Genomic DNA, 14,092 nt, shown 5'->3' with positions numbered 1-14,092 from the left:
ACAAATTTCAAGATTGAAATTAAGGATTATCATTCAGAGAATTGAAATACACGCAAGTGAATCCAAACTCCTGTGGATAAAGATTTAACACTCGTTTATAGTTGTTATAGTATTATTTTAATCGTCTCTAACATATATATCTGACTTTTTAACAATTTTTCATGTCCTATTGAGATTGAATTCCCAACCATCCAACGCCAATTTTGCGACCATGAAGATTTTTTTCTGTCTATTCCGCTTCCCTTGAGAGCTGTGGATGGAAATCCCTTAGCTTGCGTTGATGTCCAGTGCTGAAATGGGTCTGTTTGTTTCTGTTCACTTATATTTCCGTTATTTGTTTTTAACTTTTAAAATTAAATCATTAAAAATTTATATACTTAAATATATGAGTTACTGCACATAGTAAGATCAAGAGTTTGATTTATTTTCTATTTCTTGAGGGAAAGATAACTTTTTCTAGGGCCATAAAGGGGGACTCGAACAAAAGCGACACCACAAAGGCAGCACCGTAGGACACAACCAGATTAGAAAGGAACAGGTAAACCTGCAAAACACGTTAATATTGTTAAATGAAACAAAAGGATTTTCGTCTTAAACTGTAATGTTAATGTATTAATCTCCAATCGGTAATCCTCGGCTGACTCCGCTACGTTCCATTCAAACAGCAATCGCAACTTCTCGGGCCTTTCCGACTAGCGGAAAAACGATCTCGAATATACATGTATAGCAGATCCCAGTATGGTACAAAGCGTACGTTTTATCCTTCTGCGAATGTATATGGTAGACGCCATGACAACCATCCCTTTTCACGATCTTTGAAATAAATGCATGGAGACCTTATATCTGTAGAATATGGAGTTTAACTTTATTCAATGTAATGATATTACCTAAAATACCGGTATACTATAGAAGGGACTTCTAACTCCGTTTATTATACTTCTGTTAAAATGTTTCCTATACAATGTTCAGAAGGTAAAATAAATATCCTTTATAGTCCACACATAGCAAAGCTATACTCCGGGGTATAGTCTTTGCTATCCACCCTCGGAAAATGTTCATGCAATTTTTACCGCCAATTTTGATTTCCAGCCATAAATTTTTAAACTGATAATGTCATAATAACTTCATTTGCATTGTGACGTCATCAGGATTTTAGATTATTCTTGCAGTATAATCTTACTCTAAAAAAAATTCAAACCTCAGAAATTATAATTATCATACATCAGTATAATAAAACGCTTATCCACTGGGTGTGAGTATTGTGTTGATCAAACCCTTGACAAATTTCAGAGAAGGGTTTGATAAAAGAGCTGTGCCTACAACCAGTGGTATTGTAACTAGCCTATATTTAAATAAACAGGAAATGTATTTTTTAAATTTTTAACATCTGGTGATGTCAATGAGGTTGTTTTTCCGACCTCTGACGGAAAGACCCGAGATGATGCGATTGTGCAAACAGGTTAGTTTGCGAGGTACGGAGCCACCCGAGGAGTTTCGAGTGATTAATCTCTGCAAACTTTATTTGGATCTTACCAGTTCCAGGTCAGTCAGGTAGATTGGCATCCGACGACTGAAGAAATAGGCGTAAATGATGATCACGTGAACCAAGTAAGCCGCATAGGACAGTCGGGAAAGCGGGACGAACACCTTCCACGATAGTATTGTGTTGATGAATCCTTGAAAATTTCAGAGAAGTTTTAAAAGCAGTCTGTGCCAAAACTTTCACTGGTATTAAAGCAATGAGCAAGCAAAAGATATAACTATTTTAAATAACATTTAACAGAAAACACATTAAAACATTTTAAATTTACCGCCATTTCCAGTCGCACATGCAAAGATGACCCAACACACCGCGGCTCCCCAAACACTTCGGTGTAATGCATTGTATACAGCCGATTCTTCGACATTTAGAGGATCATCTCCATTGATGGCACTATAGAGGCCGTAGAGGACAGCGCATGCACAACTTGTAGCAATTGCCCATGCAAAGAAATTCAGATACTGAAAGCAAAACAAGAGGCTCATTCACTAAATTGCACGATTCATATTGGAACTGGAACTCTTCAGTAGAAGATTTTGAAAAAAATCCCCTTGATAAACCAGTGAAAACTTAAGTTTTTGTTTCCCTATCCCATTGTATGCTCCGGCTGATTACTTGAAATGAACTGAGTCCACACAATACTGTACCTAATCAGATAAAGGGGCCAAGTTAATAAACGGATAGGTGGGTGTTGAAATGGCAGATGGAAATTCAGAAAAAGTTGAAAATATTAATTTAGATGAAGACACACATGTCAATGCAGACTTTTTCACATGTGAAATACACAAATGTAGATTTAGGTTGGAATTAAGATTTTTTTGAAAATGATACAAATATTGGCTTATATATTACAAATTTGTGTTGATAAAGGATCACACTTACGATGTTGATTCGACATTTGTTTTTGGTTTTGTATAGGATGTATCCCGTGAGTACGCCACAAACATACGGTCCCATACGGCAATAAGGTCGCATGTAGTATAAAGCAAAGTAATGAGTGGGGCTGAAAAAAGAAAAAAAATTAAGATGTGTATATGGAAACACTGATGTCCTCATTTGGCTGCTCATAGCAAAGGTTATAACTTTCTAAAATGCAAGTGAATCTCTAAACATCAATTCAAGAGATCAAATTCCAAGGTCAAAAACATTTCATTGCATGTAAATGTACCTAAGAGAAGGCCATACCTCCAGAAAATATGTGAAGCATTAAAGTTTTAGCATTAACCTTTCGAAAGTTATGCTGAACATTAAGTTGAAAAAGGCTCTGCAAAAGTGTGCGAACCTTTGAAAGTTTAACATTGAAATTTTTCGTTCCATCCATGGTTTCTACTTACTCAGTGCTCGCATCTCCTCCGCCAAGGGGTGTGGGCGGCATCTTGTAGACGTAACTAATCACCCCAGAGGCGATAGTAACAGCCAACAGAAATCCCACCGAGATTATGACTCCAATTAACTCTTTGCTGTCAATAATGAAAAATAACAAGATGGATTTGTGACACACTGATGCCCCCGTATGGCAACATAGCGAAGATTAAACTTTTCTTATATGCAAATTTAATATAAGTATTGGTATCCAAAGTAGGGTATTTTCACTGGAAATACAATTGTGAAATATGAAAGTAGGCCAAGGTTAAAGTTTTTTCATAAGTACGAAAATCTCCAAGGTCAAGGTAACTGGTATCCAATGAAAGGTCTTGCCACAAAGAATACATAATTATGTGAAGTATGGAAGCCTTCAACAGTCATGGCCAAGGTCACCAATTTTAAAAGTAGGTCTATCTCCAAGGTCAAGATCAAAGAGTCATAATTCTTGATATCAAATGAAAGGTCTTGTAACAAGGATTAAATATGAATTGCGCTAACCCTTCAAAAGTTATGATCAAGGTTTTTTTTAAAAAGTATGTCAAACTCCAAGGCCAAAGGGTCAAAGTTCTTGGTATCCAATGATGGGTCTTCTTACAAGGATTACATATGTGAAGTATGCGAGTACTAGCCCTTAACGTTGAAAAGTTATGGCTAAGGCTACCAGCCTTTCAATGAACATTTTCAATAGTAAAAGTAATGTTGGGCCTGCTCCATTCCATTACAACGTTATGGTCCTATCCGGACATGTGTGTAAATTCTATACACCCCCTCCCCCAAACTTACAATTCACAAGTCATATTACCCGGTATACTGAATTCTTACAAAAACAAGGGTACAATCATCAGCGGGCTCAATACGTAGAACTGCATATCGTTGTTCAAATACCATGACCATGCCAAACACTGTAAAAGAAGAGATTGGATAAAGATTAATATTTATACCCCCCTTGGAAGAAAGGAGGGCATATTATTTTGCTGCTGTCGGTCGGTCCACGAAGTTTCCGTTCATTTTCTTTACAACCGTTGCACATATTGAAATGAAATTTGGTATAAAAATTTATCATAAGAATTAATATCTAGGTCAATTTTTGTTTTGGACTTAGAAAAATTCCAATTATTTGCTGTTTCCCTTTATTTTCTTCACAGACATTAAACATACTGAAATGAAATTTGGTATACAGATTTATCATATGAATATCTAGTTCAAGTTCTGTTTTGGGTACAATCGAGCAATTGGGGAGAGAGTTATTCCAATCATTTGGGGGAGGGACATTAAGTGTTTTACAAACATCTCTTGTTTCCCTTAAAATTTTGTTCATTTTCAAAAAGAGGATGTGGAAAATGTCAAAAGTCAAGAGAGCAATCTGTTTAATTGAAATATCTCGGACATTTGCAGTTACCAAATCGTCTGATTTGTCGACAAAGTTGTTGATGTACAGAAGATTCATCCACCAGTTCTCCTCACACTTGATGCCGGGTGATGCAGGAGGGCGAAACGGTCCGAATATCACATGGTTGAGTAGCGTTGTATACAGTCCAATGACAAGCATATACATTGGAGTCAGTCTAAATGAAAAATAATAAATCTAATATACATGTAGTCTCTTCAATCACTCTAGTAACGTTCTAACAAATCATCGTGATTCTGTAATGGGGGGGGGGGTCAGAAAAGTTGTAAACCCGCAAAAAATTAAGCAAAAAAAAAAAAGGTTTTTTTTTAAATCTTATAATGCATTGTAAAAACATCGAGCATCCTTTTGTACTACCTCTTTTCCAGGAACACAGTACTAATATTGTCTTAAATTTCATATACCAATACACACATATCAAACTCAAAAGCCAATAGTAACAGTAAAAATCGAAAGCAGAGCAAACACAGACATTTATAAGAAAAACACCAGAGGTGGAATCAGGTGCAAAGGAAGAGTAAGCATCCCCTGTCTACCGGTCAGTGTTCACATTAACCGGGTATACTAAAATATACTAGACAGTCTAGTGACTACAATTTTACACACTTAGGTTTGATTGTCATTAATATGATTAGAAATAAACCTTTTCTGTAGGATCATGGTATCTTAATTGAAATAAATTCAAACATTAACCTCAAGTTTCTTTTATTGTCAAAGGTTTGTTACATCTCCAATGTCATTAACTTATAACAAACGTCAAGGACATGGGCAAGGATGTTAGAATCCATGAAACAATGACCGAGTCTTATTAGATGTTAAATCCCTAACCCTCAATCACGATATATGTTCGTCTACATAATACATTGTTAAACTCTATATCGGTATTGAAAGAAGGACATCGTCAAGATTTGATAGCATGGAATAAAACAAGTAAAGGAGAGTATTTTCCAATTGTATATAGTTCTTTTAAAATATATAAAATTATACACGTATGCATTTATTCTAATTCTGAGAAGTATGACAAAGAAATGAGTAAAGAAAAAGAAATGTATGCTTTCTATATATTATATATAAAATTATACACGGGGGGGGGTAGGACCCCCCCTGGAATTTACCAGGTTAAAAAATGTATATACTAAAACAAGAAAAAAGTTACCATGGACCCCCCCTGGAAAACACTGACCCCCCCACTGGTAAACATATATATGTGACATGTGTTTGAAAAGTGAAAGATTTGAGGTAATAGACCACCACTACCCCCCCCCCCCCCCCCCCCCCCCCCCCCCCCCCGAAATAGGTTTTTGACGAAATGTATGCTTTCTATTTTTTTTTTTTTTTTGCTTGTCATATTGAAATTTTTTTTGACTGTGTGGAAAAAATTATGGAGTGTGTATTATCGTTCCTGCCTCCAGTATCTATGGAAGTAGAACATGAACCAATTGATGCGTCCTTTAGATTTCTTCATTTCTTTCAGTAGGAGATAGGTGGTCAAGAGTCCACTGCAAATTACACAAAATATACATTGGACATAAAAGTCAAGCAAAAACGTTTTGTTTACTTTATATTTTAATACAGTTCGAACAGTCTAAATATCAACTCACCTCAAGACAAAAAACGTATCAACAGACACGAGAGCATTAGCAATGGCCTGGCTTGATGTTCTTTGTAAAAATTCTTTGCCATATTTCGCTGCGTTACCTACAAATAGTACAATATACGTGACGAGTCGACGATAAGAGAATTCATTTGCTTAGCATGTCGGATACCTTCAAACTACTTTTAATTTAAAATAAGAGTCTAGACCACATATCAATAAACATTTTCTGACTTACGTGAGACTGCAACTACAGTGCCCAAAGTATGGCCCAGTATGACCCAGGATATACTAAGGAATCGGATTCCATTGACAGCTGACAGAGCTCCTTTAGGCTGTGATGTGCTTAAAATCTTCTTACCGTTACAATACACAGAACAGGCTAACAAGATTCTGGCGATGATATCTGTAATGTTATTCATTTTTTTCAAATTTAAAACTGTTCTTATGTTCAATAAAGATACATCATTTATCACCCCAATCATTTTCCACTACAACAAGTACTTGTAAACTAAGCATTTGTGCCTACTTCTCTTCTTCTTCCTGGTATCCACTTTTTCTTTAGGTACTGGAATATTCACCGTTTTCTCGGCGTAGGCTGGAGGGGATTCAGCGCTCCCTTTTAGGGTGTAAATATCCCCGTTCGATGTTCCATTTTTAGTGACAGTTGTTGGAATTGTGTCATCGTGTGTTTCCTTACGACTTTTGACAAACTTTGGAATTTCAATTGCAATAATTTCGAACATTGTTCCAGCAACGATGATAAAACCCAAAACTGACAACAAAACTCTGAAAAAAATATAATGGCAAATGGTAAAAAAAAGCAACAAAGAAAAGCGGCTGAATTACTTATTGTTACAGATAAATTGATATTTAAAAGATTTTTTTGGAATTGAAAAATATTGTTCTAAAGACGTATTTACCGCAAAAATATATTCAAAACTAAGTTTCCATAGGTACTTTTAAAACACCTTGATCACTTTTTATACATATCATATCTAGATTAATGGTGTAATCCTTGGTGTTTTTTTTAATTTACTTATTATTCTTACATCATGGCTATATCCTTATTTTCGTACGGTACTTCATCTGGGGTTGGTGGGCATATGGATAAAGAAGCAGACAAGGAAATATTTCCAAGTGGAAGAGACTTCAACACTTTAAAAAACACCATCTTGTAGGTTAAAAAACAAGGCGATACATACCCCGGGTACATTCAGATTTAAAAACATTGCTTAACTTCGATTGCTAAAAAGTGTTTTTAACAGTGGGTCTTACGAAGGTTAGCGAGAATGGTGGTATCTTGGGTACTACAGGACTTGGGTAAACATGTACCAATCTGCAATGCACCCGATGTTATCTGTAAAAAAAAAAGTATTCACTTGCATTTCAGATGGTGCAATATGACAATTAATTGTTTTCCTTTCTCACTTCTACAATTAAATTATGGAAGTTTAAAATTTCAAATCCATAATATAAATTGTTCACATAGCTACTAGCTAGTTAATACCATTATTATAATGACTGTTACACATTATATTTTACCACGCTCTTTGAGAGGCCTGGGATCGGCAGCTGGACATTGACTGTACAGTATCGAGGTTTCACGGCCGGGAGATGGACGCTGGGCCGGAGAAACATTCCAGCCACCGCGTATTCTTTGTAACATTCATCGTACGATCCTGGCCATATGGTATCAAAGTTCAACAAATCCGTGGGAATCTTTGCTGAGGCATCAAACACTGCAAATATGTAGTCATGTTTTGCAAGATACGAGGAGTAAAATATCAAGTATTACTTTTAGTAGCCTTCAACTTATACTGGTGTATTCAGTTATTTTCATCAGCATTGATTTAGTTCAAGATCAGAATGGTCACAATTCAATTGTTGATGACTAAACAAACAGTTTGGACATACATGTAATTTCAATTCCTGACTTAATGTCAAAACTTTAGTGGCAATATAATGCAAATAAAATGAAATATTGACGTTGCAAAAATAATTTGTAGGAAATGCAGCGCCTTCTTCCTTTCAAACTCTATACTCACGTTTACTATTTCAAACGATTTATTGTCGCCTACGTGGCGCAGTGGTTACAGCGTCTGCTCTTGAGTCGCAGAGTAAGGAGTAAATCCTTACGTTGTGGGTTCGAATCCCACTGTGGGATGTACAGACCGATCTTTCGGATGAGACCGTATAAACCGAGTTCCTGTGTCGCAGTAGGTGCTGGCACGGAAAAGATCCCTCACTGCTCAATGGCCATGAGTGCTGAGCATAGGACAAAATTTGTAGCTCTCCACCAGCAAGTGGTGGCGTCTCCATATGAGTGGAAAATTCTCGAGAGGGACGTTAAACAACAATCAATCAATCAAACGATTTATAACGCAACATGACAAATTGCAAATACTCACTTTTTAAAGCCCATGGTTGTTGAGTTTGGAGACCATATGCAACCCTTATAGCATCTTGTTTACAAGTATCTGAAGTGTTGGATTCCAAAATAGCCTCTCTGATTCCCCCAAAGATCTCCTCTGACGGGGTGGCATTACTTCTGGGTAAAAAATTGCTCACAATATTCCCTATGTTTTGTAGAAACCCACTGTTTGGTGGTTTTGACGATAAATGTGGTATACTTGGTGTTGTCTTTATGATACCCACGGTGACAGTATCGTTTTTGTAGGAGCTATTAGTTGGTGTGGGACCAGGCAATAGAGATCCCAGCAGTTGTGAGATTCCTCCTCCTATTATCTGGCCTAATTGAGCAGCAGCTAGACTCGTGTTTGGAGATGAAGCATTACCATTACCAAAGAGGGAACCGATAAGATTGAGAAGCCCATTCCCTACCGCTGGCTTACTCTCGGTGACGTTCGCAGACGCCGTACTATTTGGAGTTAGCGCTGCTTTCCGCAGCACTGAACGTTTGATGTTGAGCTGTTCAGTAAAATCCCAGAATTCTTGTGATTGAAGGAGAGCAGTAAGTTCATTCTGGGACTGAATTTTATCTTCGATTGCTTCAAGAGCATGAAACATATGATCTACATAGGAAAACTTGGTAGTTTTAGACTCCGTTTTTGATATAGCTGTCCCACAGATCACCAACACTGCAATCAGCGTTGCCGCCATGATTGTCAAAGATGGTTGAAAATCGAGTACGAATGAAATAATGAACAGGGTGTTATCTATATACCCTATGTATCATGCAAAGGTAAACATTCCGGTGTTGCCCTGACAGGGTGGCCTGACCCTGGTGATTCAGCGATCGCCAAAAATGATTCTGTTCAGTTGCTATATTTTCAATACGAAAGAAACATGATTTAAGATCGAAGTTTGAACTCTCAATCAAGCAAATTAAGACCAACTTTGCATTCTTTGGTTTTTAATAAAAGTATTACACATACGGATAATATATTGCATCACTTCTTTTTTTCAACAGGTTCTTTACATATTCATGATTCCTAGTGTTCCATAACACACCCTGCTTCAGCTCAAGTGCCAATATTAGCCAGAGAACCGAAGGTCCGACGGTTTTTCGAGTGCTGATATAGGATTTGATGTGGAAAAAAGCCACGTACTGTGTTCATAACGTACATGTTTATTATTACAATAACGTATAGAACACGTCTACCAGGGAATATACTAAAGCAAATAATACACCCGTATCATCCCTGCAGATCACTATGCAAGAAACGCATCATCGTATCAACACTGGAAGGCGATATCTCTATTGTGATGTCAGTTATAAACATTTTTGTTTTCATCATCAGATTTTTCACCTAGATAAAATTAAGATACATGTACATGTACTAGGTATTGTATACTTTGACGCAAATGAGCAAAAATTCTGCAATTATAAAGTATGTACATTTGTAGTGAAGTAATTCATACTTTCGTAATCGGGTTTGGTCATGCATAGTTTTTGGTCTATCTTTCTGTCTATAAATCCAAGATATTTTGAACTTAAGAAAAGATGGTGCTAAGGCTTTGATATCATTATTATTTCATGAGTATTCTTGTGACAAGACCTTTCTTCGAATACCCTCATTTTGGACATCACATTTTAATAAACCTTCTTTTGAAAAGCTTGGAACTTCCAAAAAATCAGAAAATAAGTGTAAGCCTAAGGCTTTCAATCTGTTATTCTAGTCAATGCTTAATCAAATATGTTTGTATCCAAATAAAAATTCTTGTCCCAAGGAATACTCAAGAGAAATATGAAAGATCTTCAAGCATTAAAAACATATGGGCAAGTTTAAACTTTTTGTTGACAGTTACAGCAAAAACAAAATGGTTCAAACCCTTTCAGGTATAACAGTTTCATTCGTGGGGATTGTATATATTTTTTTTACTTGGACAGATATCCCTCTGGAGAATTTCTCACTCATATGGAGACCTTCCCACTTGCTGATGGAAGGATTCATATTTAGACCTAAATAAACTTTAGACTTGCATCCCTTGAGCAGTGAGGGACCTTTTTTTGTGCCAACACCTACTGTGACATGGGACCTTGGTTTATATGGTCTCATCCAAAGGACCACACATCCTGCAGTGGATTCAAACTGGAAAAGTAGGGATCAACTTCTTTCTCTTCAACTCTACAGCAGCAGCTTAACCTGACTGGGCCACATAGGGCTTAAATAACAGACACAAGTCTCTATGATAAATGTATCAGAAAAACTTAAAGGTGTATCAGTCCTTCTATTTTAGAATTTGAGTTTCATAAACTATCCAACCCATTTTTTTAAAAATAAAAAAATCAAATATTAACTTATTGCTTGCTGGAAAAGAAAGCATTTCTTTTGATCAGGAGAGACAAAAGCACACAAAAATTGCATAAAACATTTATTTTATTAATCTGCATGAATATTTATAAATTACATGTCACACTGAGTAAACTGTACAAATTAATTAAAATACATTGTGTACAAGCCCCAAAAAATTGTTTCTTAGTAAAATAACAGAAATATATCTTGACATTATTAAAAAAATTCTGATGATTAAACAAAGAGAAGATTTAATATTGGTGTACCAAGCAAAGTCAAGGAGGAGCTTACTAGAACAATGGTCAACACAATATTATATAAGTATAGCCCTTTGATATATACAAGTATAATTATAACTGACAGCTTATCATGTGCTCTTATTTCATAAACCAGGAGTCTGATAACTACAAAAAATTACCTAACTTATACTACAAGTCATAAGCATATACAAATCAATGAACATAAGTCTAATATCTTTACACTTACGTACATTTCTTTAATTTTCTGTGTTAATGAAAAAATCATTACAACTTTAAAGAAAGTTAAAATAACTAACATTGATTTCCAGTAATCTTTATGATTTTTTCAATGAAAACTTGAGGCATTGAATGTTTGTGTGATGTTTGTGTGATTAAAAGTACTGTATTATCCAAAGGAAACTCAGAAATAAGCTACAGTGTAATTGCATTCAAAATCCTAATGAATGATCTTTGATTGTAACATAAACAATAATTGGGACAAAACTGCTGCAAATACTAAGTTAAATCTAATTAAAATTAAATGTTCTGAATCCACAACCACATCTCAAACATATTAAAACACCCTAAACGTGAGTAATATGCAAACAAAAAAAACTTAACTATAACATTCATGCCTAGGATAGCCTTTGCAATAATTTTGTTTTCCATGCAACTAATTGTCTTTTAGGTTTGCCTGTGAAAAAGAAATACCGGCCAAGATTTTGGCAGTTTTCATTTCATTGGCTATTAATCAAGAGGTCTCTCACAAGACCCTGAAAGGGATGTTATTAGATGGTTAAGAAGTGATAGCAGATTCAGATCATCTAATTTTACTTATATTACAACTTTCTAAGATAATTTGAAAGGTTTTACAAAACACTTTCTGTTTACTGTACATGACTTCAACTTAGAATGATAATGGATGATATTTAAGACAACAGTCAGTTGCTTCACTAACATAGATACTTGGGTCTTGATTTATAAATATGTAAGTACTTTTTTTTTTACAGAAACATTTCTTTATTGAATATGCAAAAAAGAGTACTCCTTTTAAATGTTCAATAGATATACATATTTACAGACCAATCAAACCCATTGCACTTGCACGTGTTCACTAGCACACAAGACTTGAAATTAATTACTTATTTTTTACTATAAGAAAAAGGCAATATTTAAAAAATAGAAAATAAATGTACAAAATAAATAATTTATCAGTTGATTTCTACATATGGCTATATTCACTTCCTTCAGACTACATTATAACTTTATAATAAAGTCATCTACGATTATTTGTTAGAACTGGTTCACCTTCACGCCATCTGTGCAAATTATAACCAACCAGATACATGACGATTGGGATACATGTATTTCTTATACACATTTAGAACGTTTAATGCCAAAAGTTAACAAAATAATTAAAGGTATGAATTTTCAGATTTGTCATTGTCTAGTAGTTTAAGGTATGTGTACACACTGCCAGAGAATATTAAGAATACTATATTACAATAAAGCCTGCCTAATTGGGCTGATCATTGCTAACACATGGTAAAAAGCTATAGTTATATGGAGAATTATCTGGGAAGTCTTCAGAAAGTTACAGTAGCAGCTTTATACCGTATATCCGGTATTTTTCGTGTGGTGGAAATTTTGCGAAAAAGGGGTAGATTAGTACATTTTTTATTTTGTGAAAGTTATTTTTTACAATTAAAGATTTTTTTTTTTAAATGGAATGTTTTATGTCACATTATAGCTGACATAATTTCTGCATGTTTTATATTCTGAACTAAAAATGATCACAAAAAAAGCGAAAAATAGATAATTGCGATTAAACTGGATATACAGTATTATAAATACAGAATATTCACAAGAAATTTATTAGCCCCTTCACAGTAACTGTGGTACTACACTTTTGCAGGGCAAAATAATAACGTTTGGTGAAGTTTTTGTTGAGAAATAATTAAATGACGTATTTTTAACAATTACTTTTACATCATATTTCACCAAACTATATCATTTTGCCCTGCAAAAGAGCAGTACAGCAGTTACCGTGAAGGGGCTAATTGCATTATTTCAGAACAACTTGAGCAATATAATATTAACTCAGTTATATAATATTTTACTCTGCTGAAATACATAGGAATATTCAATATTTTGTAGTTGAATGTGAAATTTATTTCAGGATTGCGAAGCAGGAGTAAAAAATATTTTAAAAATCCCGTCTCATGAACGAATGAAATAAATTCCATATTCAATCACAAAACATTGAATTTTCTGTTTATTACATTTTCTTTGATCATGTTCAATCTTCCTATTGTAATACGGTCATAGGCTTCACGACATCATAATTCAGTGGTAAAGACATCATAGCTAAGTGAAGTGAACATGGATTTTAGCAACATAATGGAGTAACTTTGATAGTTTGGTTTTTTTCTCTGTCAGAATGGCTTATCTATTTTTATCTATCATATATCAATCAGGTCAAGGAAGATTTTTTACTCTCAGTCTGTTATGGGAAGGAAAATCAAGAGTTTCATCACACTTCTGATATTTGTCACAATATGAAAGGATATCATTTAGATATCCTTTCATACTGTGACAGAGTATCAATTTTATTCAATTTAGTGAATATATTACAATATGTCACCGTTAAAAATGTAATAAATGCCAATCATCTTCTGATGGGTCATGATATTTAAGTACAATGTACTTGCATAAAAGAAACCAACAGTCTTAAAGAGGAGGACACACTGTGAACTCTAAAGGCAACTTATCTATATAGACAACCAGAATTAATATATTTTTTTATTTTGTTTAAATACATGCTCATCATTTCATGATTTTTCATAATGATATATAGTGGAGGACACACTGTGAATTCTTAAGGCAACTTATCTATACAGAAAACCTGAATAAAGGCAATTAATCTTAAAACAATTGTTTGCCCTCTGGGTCAACTGCCAAAAAATGGCTGGACTCAAAACTTTTTAAATTCATTTAATTAAAAATACATTATTTCTTTATTCTTGGGATATTTACAGACACTGTAGAGGACAAGCCAACTAGTACCCATGAGGAGAGCAAATCCAAATATGGAATAAAGAAACTGAGAGAATTAGTTTACATATATTAGCTCCAAAAATTGATGACACCATTATTTTATTCTGTTGAAAAAATGCCTGTCATTTC

The 14,092-nt window shown here is 34.7% G+C and overlaps 1 protein-coding gene across 1 annotated transcript; it reads right to left on the bottom strand.

Annotated features, from left to right (window-relative positions):
• Nucleotides 1-203: 203 nt before the first annotated feature.
• Nucleotides 204-9,077, bottom strand: LOC134254933 (nose resistant to fluoxetine protein 6-like). The gene is made up of 15 exons (XM_062737463.1): nt 8,319-9,077; nt 7,453-7,649; nt 7,186-7,267; nt 6,960-7,065; nt 6,437-6,696; nt 6,146-6,313; nt 5,915-6,011; nt 5,720-5,812; nt 4,305-4,470; nt 3,728-3,807; nt 2,875-3,000; nt 2,423-2,543; nt 1,812-2,001; nt 1,534-1,676; nt 204-544 (listed from the first exon to the last, which is right to left on the bottom strand). The coding sequence occupies exons 1-15, from the start codon at nt 9,028-9,030 to the stop codon at nt 422-424; spliced, it is 2,664 nt and encodes an 887-aa protein (XP_062593447.1). The 5' UTR covers nt 9,031-9,077; the 3' UTR covers nt 204-421.
• Nucleotides 9,078-14,092: the final 5,015 nt, after the last annotated feature.

Source organism: Saccostrea cucullata, unplaced genomic scaffold, assembly GCF_032062105.1.
Source record: "Saccostrea cucullata isolate Sc308-1 unplaced genomic scaffold, CSIRO_AGI_Scuc_v1 ctg1371, whole genome shotgun sequence".
Lineage (NCBI taxonomy): Eukaryota > Metazoa > Mollusca > Bivalvia > Ostreida > Ostreidae > Saccostrea > Saccostrea cuccullata.
The sequence above is the reverse complement of the archived record's forward strand: the minus strand, read 5'-3'. Positions and strand labels throughout refer to the sequence as shown.